The sequence below is a fragment of the Lynx rufus genome, unplaced genomic scaffold, assembly GCF_022079265.1.
Source record: "Lynx rufus isolate CCGP_SWC_20201006 ecotype Redwood Valley unplaced genomic scaffold, mLynRuf1.p SCAF_9, whole genome shotgun sequence".
Classification (NCBI taxonomy): Eukaryota; Metazoa; Chordata; class Mammalia; order Carnivora; family Felidae; genus Lynx; species Lynx rufus.
This window is the reverse complement of record NW_025814897.1, coordinates 39,276,432-39,288,446: the sequence shown is the minus strand read 5'-3', so window position 1 is coordinate 39,288,446 and position 12,015 is coordinate 39,276,432. Positions and strand designations below refer to the sequence as shown.

General features: G+C 42.1%; 1 protein-coding gene across 1 annotated transcript in view; it reads left to right on the top strand.

Moving 5' to 3' along the window:
• The first annotated feature begins 936 nt into the window (after positions 1 to 936).
• The window catches only part of PIWIL4 (piwi like RNA-mediated gene silencing 4), a 45,299-nt gene continuing 34,220 nt past the window's right edge, over positions 937 to 12,015 (top strand). The window contains exons 1-6 of the mRNA XM_047072401.1: positions 937 to 1,005; positions 1,545 to 1,565; positions 2,194 to 2,272; positions 4,125 to 4,222; positions 4,928 to 5,081; positions 6,998 to 7,212. Coding sequence (XP_046928357.1) covers positions 937 to 1,005; positions 1,545 to 1,565; positions 2,194 to 2,272; positions 4,125 to 4,222; positions 4,928 to 5,081; positions 6,998 to 7,212 — 636 coding nt within the window. The remainder of the gene's footprint in view (positions 1,006 to 1,544; positions 1,566 to 2,193; positions 2,273 to 4,124; positions 4,223 to 4,927; positions 5,082 to 6,997; positions 7,213 to 12,015) is intronic.

Below are 12,015 nucleotides of genomic sequence, written 5' to 3'. Positions count from 1 at the left end.
GGCCCTTTCCATGTGTTAACAGTTACCAGAGTTCCTAACTATCCTTTCCTGAGAGGGTAAAGTATTATATATATATATATATATATATATATATATATATATATATATTATATATATATATAATATATATAATATATATATATAAAATATATATATTATATATATATTACATATATATATTCATATATATACTCATATATATACAATGATACACGATTTTTAATGTGAACAGTACACTCTATAAAGTCAAGGAAAGAAAATATCATATAATGTCCTCGCAAACTTAGGGCAGGGAAACTTTTCCTTTGGAAAGACTCCCAAAGCACAAACCGTGGAGCTTTGACTCCATCAAAATCAAGGATCTGGGTTAGATGAAGGGCTTCCTAGTTCAAATTAACACGGAATAGATCGGGGGTAGTTATTTGCAATGTTAAAAAAATAAATAAATACATAAATAAAATTTCTTCCAGATCGCAAAGAAAAACACGAGAAACCCGATTTTCAAAAAAGGGCAACAGATGAAACAAAAAATGGCAGCAGATGTAAACAGACAACTCACGGAATGGAAAACGCTGTGGCTGTCACACCTAGGTGTTAACGCACACTAGTGAGCAGAGAGGACGAAAGGAGACCAGAAGTTCGATGCAACCTTAGACACGCAAGACGGGCAAGACCCAGACGGGTGGACGATGCCAAATTTGGGGGGGGGGGTGGTGGAGAGCAAACGGAAGTCCGGGCCCCCCCTCCCCCCACCCCAGCCACGGGCCACGGGATCCCGGTGGGCGGTGCACGCCCCTCCACCCACACGCGCCTGCGTTGCGTCTCTCACCACGGTGGCCCCCCCGGCGTCCCAGCCTCGCCCTCTGGCCGCCGTGGGACGAATCTCCTGACTGAGACCTCGCTGCCTTTGAAGTCGCTGTGCTCTTGGTGGCGAACATGAGTGGTCGCGCCCGCGTGAGGGCACGAGGCAGGGCCCGCAGCCCCAGCCCCGCGGACGCGCCGTCGGTGTGTAGAACGCGTGGCCGACGCGGTCTCGCTCTCTCCTCTTCTGCCTTCTTCGTGGACAGCGCGTCCTTCTGCGCTGACCTCTCCCTGTCTGCTGGGAAGGCGTGGCGTATCTTCCCTTTCCGCTTTGAGCCTTCCCGGGGTTTCTCCCATTTTTCCCTTCTGCGGGGCGGGGGTGGGGGTGTCTCATCCGAGGAAGATATTCATGGAGATATTTTGCTTAGCGAAAGGTACTGGGAGCTGGAGGCCGGTGTGTCAGTCTTTCCTACTTTCTGAGTGTTGCTTAATTACTTGACTCGGTTCTAAGTCTCCTGGTAAAAAATTCCTGCACCTTCGATAGTACTGTTATAGGGCATATAGCCTGATATGATTTGTCTGCCCAATTCATGCATAAAAATAAGTAATTTCAAGCACAGATGTGGTTTAGATTCGATTGCTATTTCTCGACACACAAGGCAACGAGGTTAAATTGGCTGGCAAATCAGCAACTTTTGAGCGATGTGACTTACTCCTTGTCAGTCCTTCGAGCAGTCTCGTAGACCAAAAGTACTCAAAAGTGGGTACTCTGTGGTCATTGTGCCTTTACTTTCGTGGCATTGCTTTCTCTTGACTTCATGCATTTTTTTTTTTTTAGCAGTCCAAGATACTTTTCGTCTTGAACAACAAGAAATAGTTACTGCGAGAAGAGAAAATATTAAGGGTTCTCTCCGTCTGTTTTATGAACTAATTTGGGACCCATTTATTCAGGAGAGTCCTCACCCAAGCTAGTGACCCAGGTCGCCTGGGCCCAGTTTATTTTCTTGCTACTAACGTGTTCATACTGGAGGCCCTGCGTGTGGAGGCTGTGAAGGAGGAGCTGTGTGTGTTCGTGGGTACCACCTTCTGTGTGATGAATTTCCTCGGGCAGGAGAGTCACAGCTGCCTCTCTACACCTCCAGGGTGTGACAGCAGCGTCTGGCTCACAGTCAAGATTAAGGTCTGATAAATGGGGAAAACTATAGCTTGTCCTTGTCCTTTTTTTCTAGAATGGGCAGTCTCTTAGCATCTCTCAAGCGTTTTCCCTGTTAGCATTGGCTCATGGTAATCTGATGACTTAAAACATGATACAGTTCTTATTTTGTGTTAACCTTTGGGTTTACGATTTAACATCTTAAATGTAACCAAGGTGTTTTTTTTCTCCTATTTTAGCCTACATCTGTTGATATTAGTGCCAGTGAAGCATCCTCTACTGGTGACTTTGCGGGAACGAGCAGGATTTCCCAGACACGTAAGTGCAACCCCGTCTGTTCCATCCGGCTCCTCTCCATCTGAAGGGAGCAGTAGTGACCACTCAGCGTTACAGCAGCAGGCTCACTTCTCAAACATTCCATTTACCTTTTCTTGGAGGATCCCGTGTTTGTGTGTTAGGTTTCTTTGGGACTCCCCAAACACAGTCTGCTGCTGAATTTCCTGAGACTGCTTGGTAGTTGGGCGTCCACAGGCACCAGGAATCCAGTTTTCTGATCTTTTCTGTTCACTGAATAATTAAAAAACATTTTTTAAAAATTCTTTATGAGGGGCACCTGGGTGGCTCAGTTGGTTGAGCGTCCAACTTCGGCTCAGGTCATGATCTCACAGTTTGTGAGTTTGAGCCCCGTGTCGGGCTCTGTGCTGATGGCTCAGAGCCTGGAACCTGCTTCGGATTCTGTGTGTGTGTCTCTCTCTCTCTGCCCCTCCTCCACTCACGCTGTCTCTCTCTCCTTCGGAAATAAATACACATTAAAAAAAATTAAAAAAAAAATTCTTTATGACATATGGATGCCTCTGCCACCACCCTGCGGGGATGGAAGAAACCTGGCTTACCTGCGGCCACGGCTTTCTTCTTTTTTCCCCACCCGTGGTAGACATCACCATTGGATGGCAGCTCTCTTCACTGCAAACCCAGATTTGGCCTCAGGGTCTTGTCAACATGCTACTGCAAGTGGCCGCTATCACAGTGTGGGGTGGCGTGCCCCTACGCTGGTTTGCGAGGGCCGCCGTGACAAAGTACCGCGGACTGGGTAGTTTGAACAATAGAAGAGTGTCATCTCATAATTCTGAAGGCTGGAAGTCCAAACCCATGGCGTCCACGGAATTGGTTTCTTCTGAGGCCTCTCTCCTTGGCTTGTAGATGGCTGTCTTCTCCCTGCATCTTCACATGGTCTTCCCTCTGTATTTGTCTGTGTCTTGATCTCTTCTTATGAGGACACCAGTCATATTGGATTAGGGCTCATGCTAATGACATCATTTTAGCTTAATTACCTCATTAAAGACTCCGTCCCCAAATACAGTCACATTCTGAGATATTAGGGGTTAGATCTTCAACATATGAATTTTGGGCCACACAATTCACCCCATTCGACCACTGCCAAAACCTGTTAGCCTTCTCCCTTGTTCTGACTATGAAGTGATTGATTGATTGCTAACAACCATGTAAGCTCGAAGCACTAAGGTGCTCCCAGACTCTGTGAATCAGCAGTCTGTCCACCATCGTGTGCTTGGCTCTCTTGTTCTCCACCAGGGTTTTTCCAACTCTACTGAAGGACCCTCTGTGATCTGAGCTCACAGAAGTGAACTGGTCCCTCAGAAGACCTGTTCTGAGAGGCTGCACCTCAGGCCCAGCACTCCTGCCACCATTCAGAGGCTAGTCCAGCTTCTCTTAGGAATTTCTTTCCATGCCTGCTGCCCATCACTTGCAACTAGCAAGTGCTGGAGAGTGATTTTTATTTATTTATTTATTTTTAAAAATTGTGGCAAAATATACACAATGTAAAATGTATCATTTTAACCATTTTTAATTGTATGACTCCATTGGCATTAAGGACATTCACATTGTTGTGAATCACATCACCAGTACCAACTCTGAGTGACTTTTTATTTTTTAACCTTACAAAACTGAAACCCTACACTCATTAAGGAATAACTCCCCATTTCCCCCTCCCTCTAGCCCCTGGAAACTATCACCTTATGGTAGATTGATTTTTTAGAAACTACCCAACATCTTTTGAAACCAAGAGCAGTGAAGGATATGGATAATATAGCAAGAATAATTTTTATGAACACCTTTTTAAATTAAATAAATGTTGTGATTTTCCTGGGAGACTCAGACTCCACTGAGAAGGGGATGAACAGTGGTCTTGGGCAAGTGATGGTGTCATTGGGGGCAGTTGCAGTGACTTTGTCAAAAGACAGTAGTCAAGTCAGAGCCCTGGAAATCGGTGATACTATTACTTCCTAGTAATACTACTACACTTACTTTGTGACAATATTCTATATTTTTCTATTTTCACATTGTCTTTGAAGTACCAATGTTGTATCCAAAAAACCAGCATCTCTTCGTACCTGTTTAAACAGAAAATGTTCATTCGGAAACAGATTTCACTTTCATACTTTCCAGAACCTACGAGTAAATAACATGGCCCAAGGTGAAATGCTGGCTTTCATTTCCAAGGGAATGATCTAGAATAAAAACTGATGGCAGTGTTCTGGGCATTTCAGAGTAAGAGATTCAGCTCCAGTCTGGGAAGAGGTTGGTGTAGACAGTCTTAGTCTGTGACTCTTAAGGGTGTTTGTAACACAGGAGTTGAGGGAGGGAGAGCTACCCTCCATAAGTGAGTGTGGAGAGGGGCCTAGGGGATAGAGCTTTTTCTCCATAGCCAAGAGGAGGAGCAGACTAGACCAAAATGTTATAAGGTAGAATTAACTCATCGCTTTGTTATTTCTAACAAAACATACCATGCTTCCTTTACAATTGTCAGTTTTTAGGCAGATGACTCCTGTATAGTCATGATTGTTTTCAGCAGTGTGGGCCAGTTTTAATTAAAGCCACAAAAATCTGAGCTTTGGTTATCAATGCACTTTTGATATAGTAGTTGTAAACAATATCACTGGAAAGAAATAGGAGACATTATGGCGTTCTCTTCATATTTTAGATGGTGTATCTCCTGGTGATGCAAGATGTCCTTTCATCCAAAGAAGCGGGAAAAGCAGACGGGACTTCATGGATCTGGATGTCTGTACCAGAGAGAAACTGGCCCATGTGAGAGACTGCAAAACAGGTACCCTCTCTTCACGGTACTTACTTTTTGATTGTTACCAAAGCTTGCTTAAGGAATTTTAATTTCTAGATCTAAAGTAAACAAGTTTATGTAGTGACTTAAAAGATACTTATTGAATATCTGTTACGTTCAAGGCATTATCCAGACACTAATTGTTTTAGCCTCAATTCTCTCCTTTATTAGTAGAAATAGTAACATTTCCCCAAAACATTTCACTTGTTCAAAAGATTTTCTCCTTCCACCTGGGATAGGGGTTAAAAGAGATGCGCTGTCTCTTTTCCAGCACTTTTCCTATATGGGAAATAATAACCTCCCTGGACTTCAGCCGTGAAAAGAAAGATCTAGCCTATTTTTGGAATTCCTAACCCAGTTTCCAGACTCACCCTTGAAATTGCACCCAGAGTTGTGCGCACATGCATTTTGAGGAAAGTAGGTCTGTTGTCTTCATTAGATTGTTGAGAGGCTTTGTGATACTGTCCCAAAAGGTAAGAGAGACTCCCTGAGGCAGATCAGTTTTCTTCAAACTCCTTACAACCATGCAAAAAAAATTAAGGGGTAGATATATTGTTATCTATATTATATTGTATGTCTAACATACACACGCTAACAGAAAAAAATTGAAACTAAGTCTCATGAGACAATGCTTGCCCTTAGTCTGGTCCACTCTGTTGCATCCCTGTCATTTCGTAAAACATAATTAGTCATCTCATATATTTCCATAACTTCAGCACTAATGGGTCACGATTACAGTTTGCAAACACTGGTATAGGTGATTTCCAAGCGTCTTGCCAGCTCTGATATTCTAGGATGACTCCTCTTTGTCCACGAATATGAGCAGCTAAAATATGTTGCCATTTCCCAGGATACAGGAAAAGAAAAGAAAGCTTTTCTTTAATTAAAAGAGCACAATTAGTTAATTCCTTGCTCCTAACAGATATCTACCATATGTAGAAGCTGAGGAAATAGGCGTACATGATGTTTTTTCTTTCTTACCACCTTGGAGGCTCATGTTTCCACTTCCTCCATGAAAGAAAGCAAAATAGTGCCCATTTGGTATAATTTTTGTGTTTTTTTTGTAACATGAACACTGGATGATTCCCTATAAGGAGAAGTTGGAAGTAACTCTGCATTTGTGTCCTCCTTGATTCTGTCCTAGAGGGAATTCATGCCATCTTGAGCACAGAACAGCTATATTGAAGCCAGCTCTGAATTTGTCCTGTAGGTTTTGAAGAAGTGAATAAAAACTTCTGTAAGGGATGCAGTTTCTGGAAGCACACATGGCCTCCCTGTGTGTGCAGAAAGCAGAAACCCAGAGGCCTTGTCTGTTTTTACACATAAAAGATGTGTGATTTCTTTTTCTCTCCCCTGTCCTGCCCCTCAGTCTCTTCCCTGGGACTTGTAGAGTGGTGTAACCACTGATTGAACTGTTCCAGAATTTTCACAAGTATGGGGGTTAACTTTTGATTATCTGGATTTCCAAGGGGCTGGGAGCTGTGTTCACGGAAGAACCGGACATTTCTTTATAATCCAAGAGCAGCATAATTTCAGAGCAGTATCTGAAAATATTACCTGAGCCAGTTTGAATTTCAGATGCAGAGCTGGAAGGCAAGTTTTGGAAGGAGTCCTGGGGTAGTTGAATTCTGACGCTTCTCTTTTCCCAAGGAGAAGAATGTCCGTGTCTTCTCTTATGTACTTATGAGGTCTGCTTTACACATGATCCCTTTTAAATTCCTAAATGTGTGTTTGTAGGACTCTATAAGGTTACCAGGCTATAGGTTGTTAGAGCTTGTCTTGTGTCACTGACACGAGCAACAACTATGCAGGAGCAAATAAAATTGTTAAATGATGCGATCGTTATTAGCATGGTGTGATTTTATTTTGGTTTAAAAAAAATGTTTTTTATTTGTCTTCTTCAGGTTCCAGTGGAGTGCCTGTGAAGCTGGTCACAAACCTCTTTAATTTAGATTTGCCCCAGGACTGGCAACTATACCAGTATCATGTGACATATGTTCCAGATTTAGAGTCTAGAAGGCTGAGAATTGCTTTGCTTTATAATCATAGGGAACTTTCTAACAAAGCGAAAGCATTTGATGGTGTCATCCTTTTTCTCACACAGAAACTGGAAGAAAAGGTACAGTGTGGTTAATGTTTATACTTGCACACACATGCGTATACTTACACTCATCCATGTATATTTAAGAGGTTAGCTGATTGTCTTAACAGTTGGAATGAGTGTTTCACTCTCTCCTTTCCTCTTTCCTGTTCCCATGCCTGAGAGCAAGAAGATTTCCTAATTAAGACCTCATCAGTAATTGATTTCTTAATTAAGAAGCTGATGATCTGGCATTAAAAAAAATAAGAGCTGTAATACAAACACTGAGTTTTTAACTACTACTTTTTTTTTTTAAGGCAAAGCGTCCTTGAAATAGGCATCCTTTTTAAACTTTTCCCCAAGTAGATAAGACTTTAAGAAACACCGTATAGCCTATGGATGGCTTCAGAGCTTTAAATTTACTCTATATTTTTTGCTCCTACACACTTGTATCTGTGAGTCCAAATAACTTTATATCCGTTTCTGATTCAAAAACTGTCATTTCTTTTATCATATGAAATGAGTTATTGGTACCAGTTTTAAGGATTTGTTTTAATGGTGTGATCATGGAAAATGGCAATTGCATGATTCATATTCCTTTATCCATGTTTTTATACCTTCAACATTTTCACTCCTAAAATATATTGTTATTGACGTTTTTATCATATGCTTTGTTCGGAGGCAGTATTAAAATCACTACAACGAAAAAAAACCTCATCAGTAATTGATTTCTTAATTAAGAAGCTGACGACCTGGCATTTAAAAAAAATAAGAGCTGTAATACAAACACTGACTTTTGAACTACTACTTTTTTTTTAAAGGCAACGTGTCCTTGAAATAGGCATCCTTTTTAAACTTTTCCCCAAGTAGACAAGATACAAACCAAAAAGAACCAGTTTTTTTATAAAAAAATTAAAATGGAGCATTGGATTAAAACTTCATGCTTCTATTCCTGAGAAAGCTTAGTCTTTTAGTTCAACATTTTGGACAGGATAATACCAAGGCATAAATTTAAATTTCTGGACTCCACATAAATCTCTGTGCATGTCTTCAAGAAATGCATTCTTTTCGGGGCGCCTGGGTGGCGCAGTCGGTTAAGCGTCCGACTTCAGCCAGGTCACGATCTCGCGGTCCGTGAGTTCAAACCCCGCGTCAGGCTCTGGGCTGATGGCTCAGAGCCTGGAGCCTGTTTCCGATTCTGTGTCTCCCTCTCTCTCTGCCCCTCCCCCGTTCATGCTCTGTCTCTCTCTGTCCCAAAAATAAATAAAAAACGTTGAAAAAAAAATTAAAAAAAAAAAAAGAAATGCATTCTTTTCATTTTTAAGAGAGTGAGAGCGCATACACACAGTAGGGGAGAGGTAAAGAGGGAGAGAGAGAGACTCTTAAGCAGGCTCCATGCTAAGTGTGGAGCCTGACACAGGGCTTGATCCTACAATTCTGGGATTGTGACTTGTGCCAAAATCGAGAGTCAGTCGCGTAACTGATGGATCCCCCTAGGTACCTGAACAAATGCATTAATGAGCACTTTGGGGGCCTATATCTTTTTACAAGAGCCTAACATTTATAGGAGCTACTTGAGTGATTATTTTCTCTGGATATGGAATTTGAAAGTTGTACCATAGGTTTAAATTTGGTGGCTTGGAAAATCCAGATGTGTAAATTTAGAAACACTTGAATTCATCCTAAGTCCTTACTGATTTAATATTTTGTTCTATGACCAGATATTGATAGCATGCTAATATACGGCGCCTCTCATACTTGAACGATACCTATTTCAGGTGTATTGTTATAATTAAAAATTATCTTGTTCTTGTACATACATCTGTAGTAACAGTAAATTAGATATGTTAGTATTATATACCCACCTCGAGTAGTCCAGCTTACTTCAATTGTAACCAAAATGGAGAAATTTTACTCTACAGATGCTCGGAATAAGTTAATATTACTTGTTTCCCATTCAAAATGAGCATGTGGTATGTACCTTATTGTTGGGGGTGGAATCTAATGAAGAGGCAGCTGAGTAAACACCTAGTGAGACAAGTCAGGCCTATCGATTTTATTTTTCCAGACACAGGTGATACGGGATTTAGACAAAAGAGTGTTGTCTTATACCTTATCGACATATGACCTGCTACCCAGTGACAGTGAACTAGAAATAGTAAAAAGAAATAGCGTCCCAACAAACATGTTACTATGTTCACCTTTGTATTCTGGCCTTCATTTGTCTCAGGCTTGTCCGGCACTCCCATCCATCCTCTACACGCTTTGCAGGGTGCTCATTTTTGTTCAAAGAGCCCCTTCCACTAATCATTCATTGTACTCCCACACAGTGCAGTTCTAGAAGTCCTGTTCTGCTGCTCCCTGGCCTTCCGCTGTCTTGCAGACCCCATTTGTGTATCTGTGGCCATGACCTGGATGGCTGTCACTAGTCACATCTATTTGCCATTCTTATGCATTCATTCCGCACTTCGAAGGGGCCTGGTGTGTGACTGCCATCACAGAGGATACCAGGAAACCGGGACAGATAGAACAAGGTTCTTGTCAAAACACTTCAACTTAGCGCTAAGGTCATTTCCAACTAAATACAGCACAAGGTTATTTATAAATGAATACAGGACAAGGTGACATTATTGAGTGCGTGCTCTGCCAGGCTCTTTATATGTGTGATCTCGTTTAATCCTCTCATCACTCCTGGAGCCTCAGAAAGGTTAAGTATCTTGTCCAAGGTCTTTATAGAGAGGTTGATGAAAGATCGTTCCCAGCAGGATACTTGAAGGGAAGCAATACTGGCTCCTAGGATTTGGACCAATGCAGGGGATGAAGGCGGTTAGAGGGAATTCCGAGACAGAAGGACAGGAAGGAGCAAAGGCACAATGATAGAAGGGGAGGGGCATGTTTTAGAAACTTCTGATCATTCACGTTTAGCCAGGAAGGAATGGAAGTTGTGCCTCTAACGTAGGGAGGATCTTAAATGTCCTGGTAAGGGATAGGGGCTGCCCTCCATGGACCACTGAAGCCTTTGAGAGAGGGTTTCCATGAGAGCTGTGTTACATTGCAGTTGCTCTCATCATATCCCATTGAATGGTTGGCAGGAGAAAGGGGGAAGATTGATAAAGTGCCCCTGGAAAACTGTGGGCAGGGTGTCAGAGGGGCTTGAAGAAAGGTACAAAGTGCTGCCATTTATTTAACCTTCCTGAGTGCATGGATAAGGATAAGGATGAGATCAGTGAATTATCTCATGTGATTTTCACAACCTGTGACTTCGGTGAGACTTCCTCCCATTTTAGAGATGGGAAAAGGTCTTAAGGAACCATAGTAGCTTGCTGTATATCACAGGCTGTAAGAGGCCGAGGACCAAGGTTTGTTCAATTCCCAGTCATGTGCTCTTAAGCCCTGTGGTAAATAACTGGAACAGCTAAACTAGATAAAGGTGTTGTCAGTGTAGAAGTGCTAAGACTTGCCAGCCGATTAGCTGGTGGGTTGACAAATGAAAGCCCACTCTGGCACCAGCAGCCCCGGCACTGGATGTGTGGGGATGGACGTTAACAGACACAGGAGCCAAGGAGTTGGCATTTGGTAGGGAGGGTATAGGCAGCATTGATGAGTTTGCTTAGAGGGCTGTTAGGAATGCAGATCCCAGATGGAAGTCTGAGTGGGGACCACTGCTGTCACCCCCACACCAGCCCCTCAGCCAATGTCCTGTGTTGTCTGAAGCCTTTGTCCTGAAGTCCCTGCGGCAGTTTGAGAGCATCATGCCTGCTAGACTTCTCTTGGATGTTGATGAGCTCTTCCTGCATCCACCCCCTTCTGATTTCTCTCAATTTTATTTGAGGAAGAAATCATTTCATGCCCTGTGAAAGGACCTGTTTCTCTTTGTTTCCATACAGTAAACCATTCCTGCCCTATATTTCTGGTTGAACCTGAAAGTGATTGAAATTACACTTTAACCATAGGAAGTAGGGATAAAATACATAAATACCTGTTAATGAGCTGACCTCTTCTGATTCCTTACCCTTCTGAAAGATCCTTGGTCATTGATTTTTATTGACTGATTTGATCATTCTTTTATTCGAAAACTCTGTACCAAGTCCTATCTGGTCTAAAAAGTTTTACATTTCTTGGGGAGCTGGTATAGAAATTTTCATGCATTCATTCTTTTGTTAGAAGATTGTTCCAAATAATGAGAAGTATACGAATTTCTCTAGATGTTTCCAAAAGTAATAAAATCAGATTCTCTATCTGTTTTCACGTCTACTGATTACTCCCCTTTCTCCTCACATTTACTTCCACTCTTGCAAATCTCCTCTCCTTATGTTTCCTCCTCTATTCTTCTCTGTTCTTCTGTTTTATGAAAAACAGTTGAGAGACTGTCTTTTGGAATCCACAAACCCAGAATGGGCAGGACGGTCCACATATAGGCTTCTGGGCGTCTGTGAACACCCTGAAAATAAGTGTATCATTGTGGCATACAGGTATGTAAAGTTTTCTTGGGACAATGCCTGCAACTTTAATCAGACTCTCGAAGTGATTTGTGACCGCCCCCCCCAAGTTGCCTCTGCTCCCCCCACCAAATAAGATGAAGAAACCTTGCTCTGGATTTCTCTTTGGATCAAGTCTCTGTACCCTAAGCCTGATTTTGATTCTCCATTAAGATCTTCCATTAAGAGGAGAGAAACGTGTTGCCTTTCTAGGATTAGCAAGATAGAAAAATCCTCCAAGTGTAATGTGATTAGATTATTACATTACTAACACCTGCAGTTTTGTTTTGTTAATGCATGTTAAATTGTGATGGCTGTATCGTATCTAATTTTTCACACCCGGGGACAATCTGGAGTGCCTATT